At 40.6% G+C, this 18336-nt stretch overlaps 1 protein-coding gene and 1 long non-coding RNA gene across 4 annotated transcripts; one reads left to right on the top strand and one right to left on the bottom strand.

Moving 5' to 3' along the window:
• Positions 1 to 978: 978 nt before the first annotated feature.
• LOC118942066 lies at positions 979 to 3572 on the top strand. Its single transcript, XR_005038000.1, has 3 exons — positions 979 to 1282; positions 2336 to 2397; positions 2782 to 3572. It is a non-coding gene; the product is annotated as an uncharacterized LOC118942066 (long non-coding RNA).
• A 5919-nt stretch (positions 3573 to 9491) lies between these two features.
• On the bottom strand, positions 9492 to 18023 carry LOC110494277 (mediator of RNA polymerase II transcription subunit 26). 3 transcript variants are annotated; one of them, XM_021569255.2, is made up of 3 exons: positions 17606 to 18023; positions 12140 to 12217; positions 9492 to 12030 (listed from the first exon to the last, which is right to left on the bottom strand). In XM_021569255.2, the coding sequence occupies exons 1-3, from the start codon at positions 17675 to 17677 to the stop codon at positions 10375 to 10377; spliced, it is 1806 nt and encodes a 601-aa protein (XP_021424930.2). In that variant the 5' UTR covers positions 17678 to 18023; the 3' UTR covers positions 9492 to 10374. The 3 variants fall into 3 exon arrangements, with proteins under 3 accessions (XP_021424930.2, XP_021425008.2, XP_036811991.1); XM_021569333.2 differs by having other exon boundaries at positions 12140 to 12214; XM_036956096.1 differs by lacking the exon at positions 17606 to 18023 and adding an exon at positions 12759 to 13889 and having other exon boundaries at positions 12140 to 12214.
• Positions 18024 to 18336: the final 313 nt, after the last annotated feature.

Below are 18336 nucleotides of genomic sequence, written 5' to 3'. Positions count from 1 at the left end.
TTGTTATGATGTGCTTAGCTGATAAATAAAATACCTATCCAGGCGTTGTAAGATCTGACAGTCGTCAGCAACGTCTGAGCAGAGGACTGCAGAGGAACGCGCCCTCAGTATGTTGGTACAGCAGAGGTCCCACATAATTTACACATTGTTCTGATTGATCAAAAGACCAATTATTAAAAAAATATATCAGAATTGGGCTTCCTGTGTAAATGCAGCCATATAGCCCAGTGGTGTCAAACTCATTCCACGGAGGGCCTAGTGTCGACAGGTTTTAGTTTTATCTTTCAATTAAGCCCCAGACAATCGGAGTTCCTTACTAATTAGTGACCTTAATTCATCAATCAAGTACAAGGGAGGAGCGAAAACCCACAGACAATCGGCCCTCCGTGGAATGAGTTTGACATCTATTATAGACATATTTATCATACACAATTAAACACTTCCACGTTGAATCATGTTTTCAGTTAATTTGATTGTGCAAAACAAACATCGTTTTTCTGGCTGTCCATACCAATTTTTACTATTAAAGATATCTCCAGTGTTGAAGATATTTACAGAATAAAAAAAATGTATATTTATTTTGCACACCGTTTTTATAGGTCCAACAGACATTTCCACCTGCAGTGCAGAGCGATAGTAGATCCTCCACCAGAGGGCGTTCTATACTAGGGACTCAGAAATAGAAACTTGAGAAATGATCAAAAAATGTCATCTGGATAGCACATTGAAGTCCAATGTATGTTGTAGGCTACTTTGAGAAAGACGGGCTCAAGAGAGAGTTAATTTAACTGCTTACAATGTGGATATTGAGTTTAAAATTCGAGCCATTGTTGATGCGCTCGTCTGGCCTGAGATGTTTGCAACAAGATACAGTTATATCGAAAGAATACTATAGGTTGGAACGCCGTTTGGGTTTTGTCATGTCAAATAACACAGTTCTAATATAGAATGTTGTGTGTTCTGAACTTACACGTGCAAGCCAAGCGCAACCACTACTATCAGTAACAATGTCAAAGCTGTGCAAAAAAGTCTGCAAACATCGCCGGTGTTTACAATACCGCTTTACCGGGCATGTACACGTTAAATTACCGCTTATTGTGATTCGCTTGTGGGCGTGCTGGCAGTATTTTGACCGTGCGTAAAAAATTCAGCATAGTAAGTTTGTATGAAGGTCTGATTATTAAATGAGTTAATAGTTCAATAGTAATATCCTCAAACGCTCTGGTGACAAACTTTGCTACCCTGTTTCCTATTGTCGACATGGCTGGGAGAACCTATTCAAGTAAGTAAATATATGTCGAAAATGTTAAATGATGCATTATTAGCTAACTAGCTACAGTGCAGGCTAACTTAATTGAGCAAGCTAACGTTAGCTATCTAGCCAACTTCACATACTCTATAGATAGCTAGCCAAGTTAATTACATTTCACCAGCTACCTAACTTCATATTAGCTATCTTGATGTATTTATCATTGTAAAAAACAAACTCCAAATGCATTTGTAGCTAGCAGCCCCAACTGTCAAAGTAAGAAAGTAGGCTATTCTGGATAGGACAGGTACTTTTGTGTAGTTCCTGTCCCTAGAAGTGAGGACGGAGATAATAGTAACATAACATTCAGTGCGTTGATATTTGAGTATAATGAAGTCTTGTGAGGTTTTCTGTTCTCGGATAAAGAGCTATGAATGCCTGTCTACATATGAAGAGCAGTGGTTCTCAGTGCTGGAGACTCAGATTCAGCTAATTCAAATGATCAATTCTTCAAGTGGTATTTATGTATTCATTTGTGATGCTATCCTTGATATGATCCTGTAATTGTCACATGCTACACGTGTGCCCATGCATCTGTAGCAGTGTGATGTTATTCCCCTAGATTATGCACCAAATTGCACACAAGGACCAATTCAAATAGGCCAGGTCAAGAGGGGATAATAATAATTCAGTGTATTTTTTTCAAATTTAATTACAGCTGCATAGCTAATGTTTTTCTTTGGTGTACAAACACTTTTTCATATCAATATTGTACATGTGATTGTAAAAGTTTTGTATATTTTGGTTTGGTCCATCGCGGGTTACCTGTATTTCCTTACCCCCTTATTGTTTTCTTTTGCCTGACCTTCAACTAGTAAGGTATGTTTTCCTTGGCTCCGAAATTGTTTAATATAAAACCGTCATAATGTTACACAATGGACTGTTATGCTACCATAAGTTTATTACAATGTGGATAATATAAAGATTAATGTTAACAAGTTTCACAAAGCTCGCTAACTAGGGTATCTATTGTAACTTGTGAGTACTTGGGACAGTGTTTGAGTGAGTGTCCATGTGCTTGCGCAGGTGCCTGAGAACTAGGACCGCGCCAAGGGTTAACCTAATGTATGTTGTCTCTTCGTGTGCAGGTATGTCTTTTACTTTGTCCGAATTATGTTCTGCATCGTTTTGCTTGTATTGTATGGTGTGCTGTTGTGCATTGAATGTGTGCACGCAGCACCTGTTATTTCCTTTTGGCGCTCTTTTGCCTGACTTTCAGCTAGCAAGGTGCCTGAGAGCTAGGACCGCGCCAAGGGTTAACATAATGTGTGTTGTCTCTTCGTGTGCAGGGCAAATCAAAATAATTCAACTAGTAACTAGTTGTGGCAGCGTCCTAATTAAAAGTACACAACGCAGAATGAACCACGCTACACATCTATCAATCCAATGTTATAAGGGATATTATACTTTAGTAATCTACAATGACCTGGTGATGTAAAAGTCTAACTACATTGTCTTCCATATTCCTACAGATACCTTGTAAATGGAGATTCCTTCAAAACGATTGCCTACAGTTAACATGTAGAGCACTGCAAGGTTGGGTGACCAGGGCCACCAGGGACTGCCTCCTGGAAGAATTCAGGTGTGTGAAGTCTACCTGTGTCCTGCATAACTTCATGAGGATGGACACGAGGACCAGGAGGGGATCTGCAGCTCGCCGCCATGTGCCAGAGGGGAAGTCTGCTGCTCTGCAGTATGTTTCAAGGATGGGGTCCAACAACGCAGCAAGAGAGGCAATCTGTGTGCGGGAGATCTTCACTTCCTACTTCTACTAAGAGGGTGCTGTTCCCTGACAATGCCTAGACTACACTATGCACAACCAAAGGCTATTTTAACAGCCATTCACATTGCAATAAGAGTATTCTTCCATTTACTTAGCTATGTCAACTGCAGTTATTCAATTCCCACTTTCTCTCCCTTTGATTTCAACTTCTCAGGTGAGGGTGCTGTTTAGGTAAGTGTGTGATGCCTGTACAAAAACAAAACAGGCTAGTTTAAATCAACCATATTGAAAAAATGTAGAACAATTAGACACCCTATAGCCCAAACGCATGTATCAATCTGATTGATGTGTTGTGCAGTAAGCAGGCTCAGGTGTGTAACTGGCTCCTTCCACCTTCAAAAAATAGGCAAGGCCAACCATGTGTAACAGATGTGAAACGGCTAGCTTAGTTAGCGTGGGCGCTAAATAGCGTTTCAATCAGTGACGTCACTTGCAAGGGCCGCGGCTTTTGTGGAGCGATGGGTAACGACGCTTCGTAGGCGTCAGTTGTTGATGTGTGCAGAAGCCGCGGCTTTTGTGGAGCGATGGGTAACGACGCTTCGTAGGTGTCAGTTGTTGATGTGTGCAGAAGGTCCCTGGTTCGCGCCCGGGTATGGGCGAGGGGACGGTTTAAACTTATACTGTTACACATGGAGAATAGTAAGACACTTCATTATTTCTATAACTGCGCTATATTGTTTGTCCTCGTGTGTCCGTTCATGTTTTTCAGCATAAAGTGCTCTGTAGCCACTTAGTGTGGACACCAGGTGAGGCCACACGCACAAATTCCTATTGAACACTGTCTCTAACTACCTTATTTTCTCTAAGTCTTTCTCCTTCACTTCATCCCTCTCTTCTTCCTAAATCCTCTAGGTTATATCAGCTATGTAGGTGAACCCCTCCCGCATCTGACCTGGCTACATAGAGGGCACAGCATGGTGAGGTCACTTAGTCAGGTCAACAGGAAGTATTATTAAAGAGATGCTTTACATTGGGACTACTGCATCTCTGTATTTCAGAGTTAATTATCGAAGATCAGTTTTGTATTTCACTTCCTGGTGATTGATGACTAACAATGTTTGAATAAAAAAATAAAAACAAGGTTTAAACATGCTCTCTCTCTCCATCTGGCTCGTCTGCAGATATACACTGCTCAAAAAAATAAAGGGAACACTTAAACAACACAATGTAACTCCAAGTCAATCACACTTCTGTGAAATCAAACTGTCCACTTAGGAAGCAACACTGATTGACAATAAATTTCACATGCTGTTGTCCAAATGGAATAGACAACAGGTGGAAATTATAGGCAATCAGCAAGACGCCCCCAATAAAGGAGTGGTTCTGCAGGTGGGGACCACAGACCACTTCTCAGTTCCTATGCTTTCTGGCTGATGTTTTGGTCACTTTTGAATGCTGGCGGTGCTTTCACTCTAGTGGTAGCATGAGACGGAGTCTACAACCCACACAAGTGGCTCAGGTAGTGCAGCTCATCCAGGATGGGACATCAATGCGAGCTGTGGCAAGAAGGTTTGCTGTGTCTGTCAGCGTAGTGTCCAGAGCATGGAGGCGCAACCAGGAGACAGGCCAGTACATCAGGAGACGTGGAGGAGGCTGTAGGAGGGCAACGACCCAGCAGCAGGACCGCTACCTCCGCCTTTGTGCAAGGAGGAGCACTGCCAGAGCCCTGCAAAATGACCTCCAGCAGGCCACAAATGTGCATGTGTCTGCTCAAATGGTCAGAAACAGACTCCATGAGGGTGGTATGAGGGCCCGACATCCACAGGTGGGGGTTGGGCTTACAGCCCAACACCGTGCAGGATGTTTTTCATTTGCCAGAGAACACCAAGATTGGCAAATTCGCCACTGGCGCCCTGTGCTCTTCACAGATGAAAGCAGGTTCACACTGAGCACATGTGACAGTCTGGAGATGCCGTGGAGAACGTTCTGCTGCCTGCAACATCCTCCAGCATGACCGGTTTGGCGGTGGGTCAGTCATGGTGTGGGGTGGCATTTCTTTTGGGGGGCCGCACAGCCCTCCATGTGCTCGCCAGAGGTAGCCTGACTGCCATTAGGTACTGAGAGGAGATCCTCAGACCCCTTGTGAGACCATATGCTGGTGCGGTTGGCCCTGGGTTCCTCCTAATGCAAGAAAATGCTAGACCTCATGTGGCTGGAGTGTGTCAGCAGTTCCTGCAAGAGGAAGGCATTGATGCTATGGACTGGCCCGCCCGTTCCCCAGACCTGAATCCAATAGAGCACATCTGGGACATCATGTCTCGCTCCATCCTCCATTGCACCACAGACTGTCCAAGAGTTGGCGGATGCTTTAGTCCAGGTCTGGGAGGAGATCCCTCAGGAGACCATCCTCCACCTCATCAGGAGCATGCCCAGGCGTTGTAGGGAGGTCATACTGGCACGTGGAGGCCACACACACTACTGAGCCTAATTTTGACTTGTTTTAAGGACATTACATCCAAGTTGGATCAGCCTGTAGTGTGGTTTTCCACTTTAATTTTGAGTGTGACTCCAAACCCAGACCCGCCATGGGTTGATAAATTGGATTTCAATTGATAATTTTTGTGTGATTTTGTTGTCAGCACATTCAACTATGTAAAGAAAAAAGTATTTAATAAGAATATTTCATTCATTCAGATCTAGGATGTGTTATTTTAGTGTTCCCTTTGTTTTTTTGAGCAGTGTATTTTGACATGAGGATGCCAACCCCTGGTCCCATCATTGCCACCTTACCCGCTCTTAAGATAACCTTCGGGCCGACTAGAAACACTATTTAATTTTGATGAACTGAGAGAATATTTGGGTAGCACTGATTCATTAATCATATGCTGCATTCCCTGCTCTTATCTCTTTCCCTTTTATGCCTCTTCCTCTGTTTTTATAATGCACAACAGATGTGCATTGAAGTACAGATTGACCTTGTATTTATATTACAATTATAATATTTAATGCATGTATTTATAACACTTGGATAATTAACTTCTTTCAATAAAGCATTTCACATTCTCTACTGGTTGAAATTAAGTCTCATTTGATGAAATACTATACCTATCCTGTGTTTATCAAATCAATGCAGATGAAGGGCATTAGATATTGAGATGAATGGGTTTTAGAGTATTTACAAGTTACAAATCAGCCTTTAACTAGTTAAATCCTGTTTCTAGTCTTAGTTACAATATGTAACCATTGATTTCCCAGAACCAAGATTGGTAAACACTGTTGAAGTGTGTAATTGTAATACATACATACAGACACGCATCATTCATAGACTGGAATTTCATCTCCTGGTATTGGATATGACTGAAAAATAATCAGACATTCATACCTGAACTGCACCTTTATTTGCCATGGTAGAGTACATGATCATTGAATATATTAAATATACAGGCTACAATGTGTGGATCTCATGCATGGTAATAACTACATGTATATACGACTTGCATCCTTGGCACAAAGTTATATTCTACTGAATCCTTAGGCATCATTAATGTCATTGACTGTTTTGAAGTTAATACAACTGGCTATGATAGCTTGGTTCTGAACAAATATGTATACCAAACGTTTGGGTCCATACACAGATCGGCTAGATAGCTAGCTACACATCCATAGGCATATACAGGTATTTTTTTATCCTCCACTGCACAATAAGCAAGAACGTAGCTAGCTATCTCCATTGCATGGCAAATATCAGCAAGGAAAGCTGAACAAATTTTACATTAAATTTGCAGTAAATGCTTTAGCTAGCTACTAGATTCTTTACATCCACTGTTTCACAAGACGACAGCCTGGTTTGCTGGTTGTTTCAGGAGTCCCTAAAACAAACAACCATAATTTCATACTCATGTCACAACATAAGGAGACTTGTTCTCAACTTGCCTACCTGGTTAAATAAAGGTGAAATAAAAAATAATAATAATAAAGCTAGCTGGCTAATGTTAGCTAGTCAGCTAGATTGCTAAATCGCGATTTTCGTAAATTAACTTTATGATTTAAAAAAAAAATGCATAATCGTTTCTCTACATTAACTAACATATTACTGTCAACTACATTTTTTTGGATGATTCGTTAACGTTTTAATCACTTACATTTGCTTCCGTCCTAGTATTTTTGTCAGCCATCTTTGCTGAAGAACGTCTCTAGCCTTGGGACGTATAGCGTCAAATTCGTCATGGGACGAACCACTCAATATGATTGGTCATCGCCCAGTGGTCGTCTCTGGTGATTTGCATAAAGTTGGGTAAAGTTCAACTTTTTCACCACCTCCCACCGCTTTCCTTCCATTGAAATTATTGGGAAGCGGTGTTTGGGATAACTAGCTTTAGCTTGGTACCTAGCAAGCACCAATACAACCAGCCAGAAAACTATGACCAGTAGAAACTGCAGTAATTTTCATTATTCTTAACAATGATTTAGGAATCCTTGTAAGTATTAGCTAGGTAGGCACTTGTTGTTCGCCAATTGGAACTGAACTTAGGTTCATGAAAATAAATAGCTATCCAGCTACCTTAACCCTTTTGCCCAAAGCTAACGATATAAGCAGCCAGCTAGCTTCATCTGGCTAGTGGGACTCAACCGGACAGGGTTGTGTTGTGAAGCTAGACACAATTAGGATTAGTCACAATAGTGGAACGTGCGGTTTGTCTTCAAAATAAAAGAACCTATTTGAAAGTGTTGCAGAAGGTTACAATTGGTGGAATAATGCAATGAAATGGGGCATCAGTCTACTCGGTGACACCCACACAACACAACTGTGAAGAGTTTATACAAATAATAGCATTGTAGCGCTTATCGCAGGACTGTGACTGTGAAATCACCTCCCCAGTCAGCCTATTGTGTCATTCATATTGCACTGTACAGCTTTACCTACAGATTGGGGATCAGTCTACTCAATACACAATATATTTTTTCCCCAACGTCCTCAGAGTTATCAGACTCCAAAACACAGTATTGTTTTTCCTCTGAAATAGTGTTCAATACACATAGGTTGGCAATAAATGTGGCTCAATTCACAGTTGTTTCAGAGTCCCGCAATGAGAGCTACGACACTAATGTTCTCTGGGTGTCACGGAGTAGACTGCTACCCCATGTCATTGATCCATAATCCATAGGCAAGGCTGTATAGTGAAGTATGCACCCAATGCAATTCTAAAGTAAAATGCATCCAGTGTGATTTCAACATTTTTGTCAGATTAACAAATAGTATTTTGTTGATTTTATATAACATTTGTTAGAGGCTGCGTCTTTCGAATCCGGTATCAGGAAGAATAAAAGTCAGAATCTGTCGTTAATTATCTTTAATTAAATTCAAGCAATAAATGGTAAATGCAATTTTCGTATATACAGGCTCTCTGTCCCACCTCGCAGGGCAAACAGAGAACTGACAGGATGTACGTAAATAGCTGTTCTTATACTAGTAGAGGCTGAGCGTGGTTTAGACTTGCTCAGCCTATCGCAGGCTCTCAGACTAGTCCTAGCTTCTTGGCGCTTCTTGGAGTCCACCCTCTGTCGGATGTATAGATTCTCACTGTTCTGGTATCACACCCTAGTTGTAACAGTTGCTCAGTTCCTGCTATTGTGTTGTTCAGTATTTTTCCATCTCAGTTAAACCTTGTGATGACCACCCCTCCCTATACCTGATTATCACAACTTTGTAACATGCAGCAAGTCACACCATGTGCTCAATATTGTCACACACAGACAGGCAAGGCAAATGTAGCAAACAGTACACCGCTTTGCAACATGCAAGTCACACCATGTTACTCAGTTCTTGTCACACACACACACACACACAAAGACAAAGCAGCTGTTGTTCAAACAATTCAATCTTAAGTAATATGGTAGTGGGTTTGAAATGCATTAATCCTAAATCCTTACACATTCCAACCTCGTTTAGCCTGATCTATTCAATTATGGCATAATTCTACTATTTGTATTAATTTGCATCACAGTCAATTATATACTTTTATTTTGAAGGCTAACCGCAAAGTCCACTATTGTGGCTAACTTCACATAGATGTGTCCGACGACCATTAATCAAATAACGGTCTTATAAATTAGGGTTATTTTATATGACACCTCGCTATAGCTACTGAAACAGTTGTTGTTTTGCTATGTTTTTGGGGATGAACATCGTTTGCATCCATGAGCTAGCTAGCTTTTTTTTTAATGACCAGCACTGTAGGTGCGCGAGACAACATTACCGGCAACATAGCATACGTATCTATAAATAGTTGTGACAAATGAAATGCAAGTGTGAGTGTAATCACTACGTAAAAAAATTAGGAACGCATTAAAGTATGTGACGTGCAGTCATATTCAGGTCCTGATTGGTCAACAAGCTTTTTTTGACACGCAAAGACCCAAACGGCTTTCCACATGAAAGGGAGAAAGACACTCACGATATGCTTTTTTATTTTTTATTAACACATACTGTATCAACGTGGCCATTTAAAAAGGACTAAGTAGCAAATGTGTTCTCCTCTGCATTCCTGAACACAAAAAGGCAAATTTCTGTACATTCACTAAGGCTCCGTTTGAGGAAACATTGTTTTCCATAAGGCAAACAATATAAAGGAATGGGAACAAGTATATTTCCAGCATAAACATTTTATTTTTCTGTTTTTCCTCATAGTTGCATGTTGTAGCATCATCTGCTTTGCCATTAGAATTCATATTTTACTACCTAGAAACAGGAAAAAAGGAAAAGCTAAAGAAAATGCTATTAACTCGCACATTTCCATAATGTGTCATTTTGCAGATAGTTTCCCTGTATATTAAGATGTTAGTGTTGGTGCAAGAACCGTTCTAGTTGTATGGTGGTATGGAATGTTGCTACTGCAAACAATTTTTGTGAGAAAATATGCAGAACACAGTTTTACCTTATCTGACAAGCAGAACTGATTGAATAAGTGAAGTGTATAATTTTATTTTATGTAAGAGATAAATAAATGCATACATGATATAACCACACGTTTCATTCTCTTTGCCAGCATGTACATGCCAAACAGGTTCCATACTTGAAGTTACTGGGCACCTTAAACTCTTAGCATTTGGCAGACAATGTATGGACCCATTCCACTCAAAGAACTTCAGTGACGCTACAGCTGAGCTCTCTCCCATCGAACACTGATCAACGTTTGCTTTTTATGGGAGCAGCACAATTAGCAAGGCCTCTCTTACACCACCTCTGCAAAGGAGTGAGCAGGTTCTTCCATTGATAATTGCCTTTTTGCACTCAGCCAAGGAAGGTGCCATTTTTCCCTCTTGAAGCCACAGCTCATTAAACTCAGTCTAGGCAGACATATGGCAGGATATTCAGCTTGCCATCATCCCCATGTGAGTCTAAGGAAATGCAATCTGTCCATTCATACCAGTTGTCCTTGGTGTCATAGCAACCATTCACCCCAGGCCAGTGCTCCTTGTGTATTCTGTTGAGATCCTCGTTTGTGACCGCTCGGCTCAACCCTGGTAAGTCCGTATCAGGGATATTTGGTACCAGCATGTGTTTTTTTCTGCCCTCTTTGATATGATGTCCCTCTTGTTTCAAGTACTCAGACATGAAAAAGTGTGCCCCCGAGGTTTGAGCCCCAGACAATGTGAGCACGTTGCTTTGACGGTTAAGGTAGGACTGGATGATTTCATTCCTTGACAGCTCTTTCCAGTTGGTCTGTTGAAACGGACTGGGAGTAACAGGGCTATTCTGTGCACAATGGTTCTGCTTGAGCAGTTCTGTCCGAGGAAGTTCTGGTGTGACCGGAGTCACTGTAGCCTCCCATTCCGGGTAAGACTCTTTGAGGGTTGAGGGTTTGATCTGCCCTGTTACAGGGTCAAACGTAAGTCTACGGTCTTTTAATCTACATGGCATTGTGGTCTCTTCCGTGGGCTGCCCACTCAAGTTCACTGTATAGTCTCTGGACCTGTATTTCTTTCTCCTCTTTCTCTCTGTGCTAGTGACAGAACCATCACTCTCTGCCTTCACCTCGCTGTGGGACGAGGCTTTGGAGTGCAGAGAGTCAGGTCTCCTGGTGCTTTGTTGAAGGCGTTGGTCCACGTCTGCCGGTCCGTCCCAATGAAGGACAGACTCTGTAGGCAGAGGCCCAACAGTGAGGGAACCCTGCATACATGGAGTTAAAAGGTGTGGAGAACGCAAAGGAGAGGGCCCCAGTCCAGAGCTGTCCATGACCCTGGGGCTCCGAGCAGGGCTCAGTAGAGTCGTTGATTTGGTCATAGACAGTTTAACTACCGCATCCCGTTTTGTACTTCTGGGACTATATGAGTTGCTTCGAGGGTGTTTGGGCTGATGCAGCCCCCCTCCTGAGACAGCCAGGTCCATTTTGCCATGCTGTTGCAAAACAGCCGTTTTGAGCAATGTGGAAGTGCTCAGAGGTTTGGGTACTCCCGGTGAGCTAGGGTGAGGTTTGACAGCATTGACAGGGATATTGTTGAGCCTGTCGATGTCAAGATGCTCAGCACCATCCTTGTCTGATTTAAGATGTGGACCACATGTGTCCGTAAAAGCCTCAGGACTGGCTCCAATTCCATTTGTTGGCAGTCGTGAGTTGTGTGTTCTTTCATAGGCGGTTATTTTGGACAATTTCATTGGTATGTGCTGCCTGTCCCTCTGTTCCCCCTTCCGTTTTCGGTTGCCTGACTTTTCCGCTTTGGGGGAGTAACGGTTGTTGAAGTCATTTCTACTCTTGAGCTCCGGAACCATTTTACCTGAAGGCGGGATAGCAGCTGGAGGGGAGACGTCCATCCGGCAGAGATGCATACCACCGTTGGCAACGCCTGGCGGACCCATATGCCCCTTGGATAGTGCCTCACTCTGCCCAGGCTCAATTAGCTTCTGCCATGTGCGCAGGAGCTTCTTTGCACGCTTGGCAAGATCCTCATCCTTCGTCTTTTTCCTTACGTCGTTGATCAGCTTGCCAAGGCGGGTTTCCTTGAGGAAGAACAGGCAGTTTTCTTTAGTACAAACCCCATCTTCACAACATCTATTTCCAAGAGCTGACATAATATTATTATGGATATTTACCCCTAGTGTATCCTACCTCAAGTGCTTCCTTGGTGATGGGATATTTCTCCAAATAGGAAATGACTTCCATTACAGCCACCATGTTGCAGATCTGCTGGAAAGTAAACATCAAATCATGTTAAAACTATTCATAATAAAGAAAGACAGAAAATGTCCATAGGAAAACCCTCAATTACTATTTACAAAGACAGATGAGGCATTTGGATATTTGTAAATAAAGAGCTTTGAGTGTATATAACAAATCATTGAATCATTGGATTCAAAACCACACACTGATATCCATAGAGTCGGTGGCTTAGATCAGGTGTTTACAAACTTTTTCACTCAATTCCCCCCTTCCACCATTGGGGAACATCCCGCATCCCCCTGCACGTGCACACCACTTCTATTTCTATGGGCACAAGAACTGTTCACACCCCTCTTGTTGGCGGAGAGAAAATGTTGCAGGTTTAAAGCTTATTTCCTGCAATTCTACACATTGTCATGGGGTGCAGAGAACATTTAGCAGTTTTAAAGCTCATGTTCTTGGAATTCTATACATATTGCCAAGTGTAATGTGTATTCATGTGATATTTGAGTGACTTGAACATTACTACAAAATCTTTGGGATAAAACACCTAGTTAAAAAACGTTACCTGACATGGGCTAGTTGATCTGGACATTTCTGATAAGTTATAAATAGCCATCAAAGGCAGTGTTTCCCAACCCTGGTCCACGAGTACCCACAAAAGTACAGTTTCGTTGTCGCCCTTGAAAAACACACCTCATTCAACTCATTAAGGGTTTGATGATTAGTTGTCAAGTTAAATCAGGTGTGCTTGTCCAGGCTTACAATAAAAACATGTACTGTTCGGGGTACTCGACTAAAATGACAAGAGGAAAACTGATGATGCACTACCTCATTTCGAAATGGCACCTCGTGCATTCTACTATTACAACTTTCTAGAGTAAGTTGCAAGCCAGACGGAGTTCCTTAAAATATATATATTTTTTTTTAATTGATGAGGCCTAACGGATCATTCCCCAGATCAATGGATGTATAGAGGTTGACAGTCAGCTACTGACCTGTGGGCAGAGACCATATGAAAACAAATAACATGTTCGCCAACAAGTCATGTCTGCAGGCAGCAGCAGGACTACAATATCTTTAACTAAGTTATTCATATCATGAGTCTCTCTCTGGCTAGCTTCTTGGTAGCTCCCCTCCGTCTGACATTTTGTTTAGTTTTCATGTTTTTCATCTCAAAAAACAATATACAGGAGTAGTTAGATACTGATGTTAAGGCCTACTAGCCTCGCATAAAATGTCACCCCCCCAAACATTAGCCTACACAGCTTCAACCACTTGTACAATGCAAATAGTAGTCTGTCAGCAGCTAGTAGTCTATCAAGATTTCCATGGTGTAGCCATCTCTGTTTAACAGAAATCTCACTGATGATGAATTTAGTGTTGTTGATCATCAAATACAAATGGCTGTTATTCAGATTAGCACCCCACAGCGATTTCCCCTGTAAAATGTGGAGGACAAAAGCATATGGCTAAATTTGAATGGACTTTCAGATGTGCACCTGTACCGGGGATGTAAACCGATAGCAGTTTCAAGTTTGAGATGACAAAACTGAGAAAACACATGCAAATGTTAGCCATTCTAGTCATACCAGTAAGGAGCATTAGGCTAAACCTAACCAATCCACTAAATCTGACTGGCTAGATTTATTCATATTCCAAAAACTTGACTCAACAATAAGGGGGTTTTGTGCAAGATATGTTCAACTAAAACTGTTTACACACACAATATATATAACAACCCAAATCAAATCTCAGCTCTGAATTGGCTCAATTAATATTATGCTGTAAGCCTTGGCAGAGAAAGGTTATTTTCAGCAGTGTATGCCTATTAGTGCTGAGTGAATAAATGACATTTCAGGGGGGGTTTCAGTTATTAAACAAATCATTTTGGGAGGGGCCTATCACACCATTTCTCAGACATGGCTAGAAAGATTCCAGCTTTTATCAAAGTCAGTGGTGTAAAGTACTTAAGTAAAAATACTTTCAAGTACTACTTAAGTAATTTTGTTATGATATCTGTACTTTACATTTTTATTTTTGACAACTTTATTTTCTTTAAGAATGTAGTGAAGCAAAAGTATGTACTTTTTACTCCATACATTTTCTCTGACAGCTAAAAGTACTCCTTACATTTTGAGTGCTTAACAGGACAGGAAAATGGTCCAATTCACACACTTATCAAGAGAACATCCTTGGTCATCTACTGCCCCTGATGTTGCGGACTCACTATACACAAATGCTTTGTAAATTATGTCTTGGTGTTGCATTGTGCCCCTGGCTATCTGTAAATTTAAAAAACAAGAAAATGGTGCCCGCTGGTTTGCTTAATATAAGGAATTTGAAATTATTTACACTTTTACTTCACTTTTCATACTTAAGTATATTTTAATAATTACATTTACTTTTGATACTTAAGTATATTTCAAACAAAACACTATTTTACTGGGTAACTTTCACTTTTACTTGAGTCATTTTCTATTAAGGTATTAAGGTACCTTTACTCAAGTATGACAATTGGGACAAGCATTTAGCTAAACTCGCATTAACATCTGCTTACCATGTGTATGTGACCAATAAAATTTGATTTGGGTACTTTTTCCACCACTGGTCAAAGTAATGTCAAATGTTGAAATTTTAGCTAACCCTAAGCCTTTTCCCAACCTTAACCTAATTTTCCTAACCTGCTGCGAAATGTCAAATCTGATGTTCATTTTATTAAAGCTGGATCCCTTCTAGCCATGACCCCATTCTCATTCATGAGAGAAATTAAGTTAAGATATTGGGACGCTGGGCTGAGAGTTGTAGTTTTCCTGAAGCAAATATTCAACCTAGTTCAGAGCATAAACGTGGTAATTAACTACAATGGTCATAATCCATTGCGGCTGTTATTTTCCGGATCAAAGTAGCTCCCTAACGTAGCAGGCGTAAAAGTGTAAAATACACACAGACCGCAAACACCGCCGCATGAGAGCGGAATGTACACAACACCACTACGAGAGAGACGGATAGAGACAGTTTGTGAAAGTCAGTGGTGGAAAAAGTACCCAATTATCATACTCGAGTAAAAGTAAAAGTACTTTAATAGAAAATGACAAGTAAAAGTGATTCACCCAGTAAAATACTACTTGAGTAAAAGTATTTGGTTTGAAGTATACTTGAGTATCAAAAGTAAAAGTATAAATCATTGCAAATTCCTTATATTAAGCAAACCAGACAGCACAATGAGTTTTTAAATTTACGGCTAGCCATGGCCACACTCCAGCATCATTTACATATTAAGAATTTGTGTTTAGTGAGTCCGACAGACCAGAGCCAGTAGAGACGTGTTCTTTGTAAGTTTGTGAATTGACCATTTTACTGTCCTGCTAAGCATTCAAAATGTAACAAGTATTTTTGGGTGTCTGGGAAAATGTATGGAGTAAAAAGTACATCATTTTCTTTAGGAATGTAGTGAAATAAAGTCGTCAAAAGTTAAAATAAATAGTAAAGTACAGATACCCAAAAAATCTACTTAACTATTAATTTACACCACTGTTGAAAGTATGCCTTATGTTTTTTTTTTAACTAGTAAAATGATCATCTGACAGCTCTGCAGCATACAGTACTTAGGCAGGCTAGCCTAGCTAAATAGGATGACTAAAGACAGTACAGTATGGGGAGAACAGAGTAATGTTAGATGGTTGTCTGGCTGTCTGCTTCTGCCTGAGCAGAGATGAGATTACTTTAAGGAATGAAAAATAATCAAATTAAATAAAAACGAAATATACACAACTGAAATTTTTCAATATTTCATAGTCATTTCCTATTTGTCTATGTGGACCTGAGAGACAATGGAATATTTTGATTTTTTGGCAATTGAATGTTAACTATTTTTGGCTTTGGAATTTACATTAAAAAGCTCTTATCATTTTACAGTCATCATTTCATAATGCATGTAAAAAAAAATATATGTTAACTGAAATGTAGGACTTAAAAAAATATATATATTTTTGATAATCAAACCGACTTTAAAAATCACTAAATTGCTCAGTACTAATGCCTATGATAGGTAGGCCCACAAGTCTTGACCAACAGACTTGGCAAGCGTCCTTGCAGTGTGTTGTCACTTCAACAACACATTTGGTTACCTCAGACATTTCTTTCAAGGGAACACTTTGTTAATATCAAATAGCATAAGTAGTTGGGCCTTTGACTGATGGCACCCATACTAAGTCTACACTACAAACTGATCCAAGTCTGGCTGTGCTGAATATGTTTAGTGCGCTTTCAATTTAAAACATTCTTGTCTGTCAAATTCTCTTTACTGGGTAATAGGCCTAATCACTGACTGTATGTGTGAATGCTATAGGTAGCTAATTACCAAAGACATTGCTGACGTTGGTGCTAGGTTAAGAGTGGTCAGGTCATTCTTCCTTTTAGTTAGCTAGCTACAGTGCCTAGTAAGCAGTTAGCTGAATGTCCACACTCGTCAGTCTACTTGGTCCTAACTTAAAATCAGTAAAGGGGTGGCGGACTAAACTCCAGTAAAGTCGCAGTTTTTATCTCTGGTTAGCTACAATAGTCATAGGCAACGGTACTGTTTGCATCTTTAAATATACTAAACAAAAATAAAAACGCAACATGCAACAATTTAATTGATTTTACTGAGTTACAGTTCATATGAGGAAATCTGTCAATTTAAATAAATTCATTAAACCCTATGCCACACCTGTCAGGTGGATGGATTATCTTGGCAAAGAAGAAATGTTCACTAACAAATTTGAGAGAAATACGCGTTGTGGGTATTGAGCATTTCTGTGATCTTTTGTTTCAGCTCATGAAACATGGGACCAACAATTTACATGTTGCGTTCATATTTTTGTTCAGTGTAGTTAGCTTGCTTGCTAGTTAGCTAACATTAAGTTTCGAAATCAAAACTAACTAGCTAGCTGTGCTAAATGACAGGTAAGCAGATAGTTATTAGATCTTATTAGAATAACTGAGACAAGTTGAAAACGCTGAGGTATAATAACGGTTGAGAATAATGATTGATTTATACTATTGGTTGAGAACCGAATATGTCAACATACTAGCCTCACAAGGCTCCTGATCTCGCGAGTTTACATGAATGGTTCATTACCAGCAACACCGCGGTATTGTTTATACGAAGCTATCAACATGCTGGGGGTCAGTCCAGAGTCCAGTGTGTTTAGCTAGTTACTACACAGCTAATTAACTAGCTTAGTATCTAGTATTTACTTAGCTTAACAACAAACTCTTAGATCTACCTAGCTACCAGGCTTACAGCTAACGTTACTGTAGTTAGCTAATGTACGCTGTCGACGTTAGTCATAAGACAATCACAATAGGGGACCATTGCAATTGTGGGCACAGACACTTAAAATTTGTGGAAAAGTTAACTAGTTAACTCACATTGCTTTGGCCATCGATGGCCTGCATCAGCCGGTCTCTCATCTCCTGCGGAGTTGCCGTAGCCGATGTCATTGCCTGGCAGTGGTGCGGATCAGTACAGTAGACGAGGGCGAGGAATCCTCCGAAAAGACGCGTGGGTGACTTAGACACTCACAGGCCTTTTGGAAGATGTGTTAGTAAATAAAGCCCCATATTCTATGGGGCTTTATTTTTTGTCCAGGTGTATTCATGTATTTTGCAATGAATAACTGTCTCCAGAGAGAGGATCTTCCGAATACTCATGTGTCCAACTGCCTCCTCGGCAGTAGCCAACGCTGTGGCAGTGGTCTTTCAACATCGGTTTCTCTGCTGTTGAAAAACGCTCTCCTGGTGCATGGTGGGAAATGTTGTAACACAGAGACGTCAGATGTCACCACGTACACTGCCATCGACTGTGAATGGAAATGTATCAACATAAGGAGATATTTTTTGTATACCTTCAGTTTCATTACTGGGTTATCATATTGCAGTGTGGATGTGTAACCAAACACTAGCTGGACAACGTTGTCTCAGAGCAGTTCTTATTATTCTGTATGTATACTGAACAGTAACGTAAACAATTGACGATTTTACGGAATTACAGATCATATGGAAATCAGTCAATTGAAATAAATGCATTAGGCCCCAATCTATGCATTCCACATGACTGGGCAGGGGCGTAGCCATGGGAGGGCATCTAGTCTTAGACTAAA

The sequence above is a fragment of the Oncorhynchus mykiss genome, chromosome 1 (assembly GCF_013265735.2).
Source record: "Oncorhynchus mykiss isolate Arlee chromosome 1, USDA_OmykA_1.1, whole genome shotgun sequence".
NCBI classification, from domain to species: Eukaryota; Metazoa; Chordata; class Actinopteri; order Salmoniformes; family Salmonidae; genus Oncorhynchus; species Oncorhynchus mykiss.
The sequence above is the reverse complement of the archived record's forward strand: the minus strand, read 5'-3'. Positions and strand labels throughout refer to the sequence as shown.

Bases quoted from the DNA above. Each gene is read 5' to 3' on its own strand.
- LOC110494277 (XM_021569255.2), bottom strand. From the start codon at position 17,677: ATGACATCGGCTACGGCAACTCCGCAGGAGATGAGAGACCGGCTGATG. The intron at 12,218-17,605 runs GTGAGTTAACTA...TTTACTTTCCAG, and splicing joins CCATCGATGGCCAAAGCAAT to CAGATCTGCAACATGGTGGC. The intron at 12,031-12,139 runs GTAGGATACACT...TTCTTCCTCAAG, and splicing joins TCACCAAGGAAGCACTTGAG to GAAACCCGCCTTGGCAAGCT.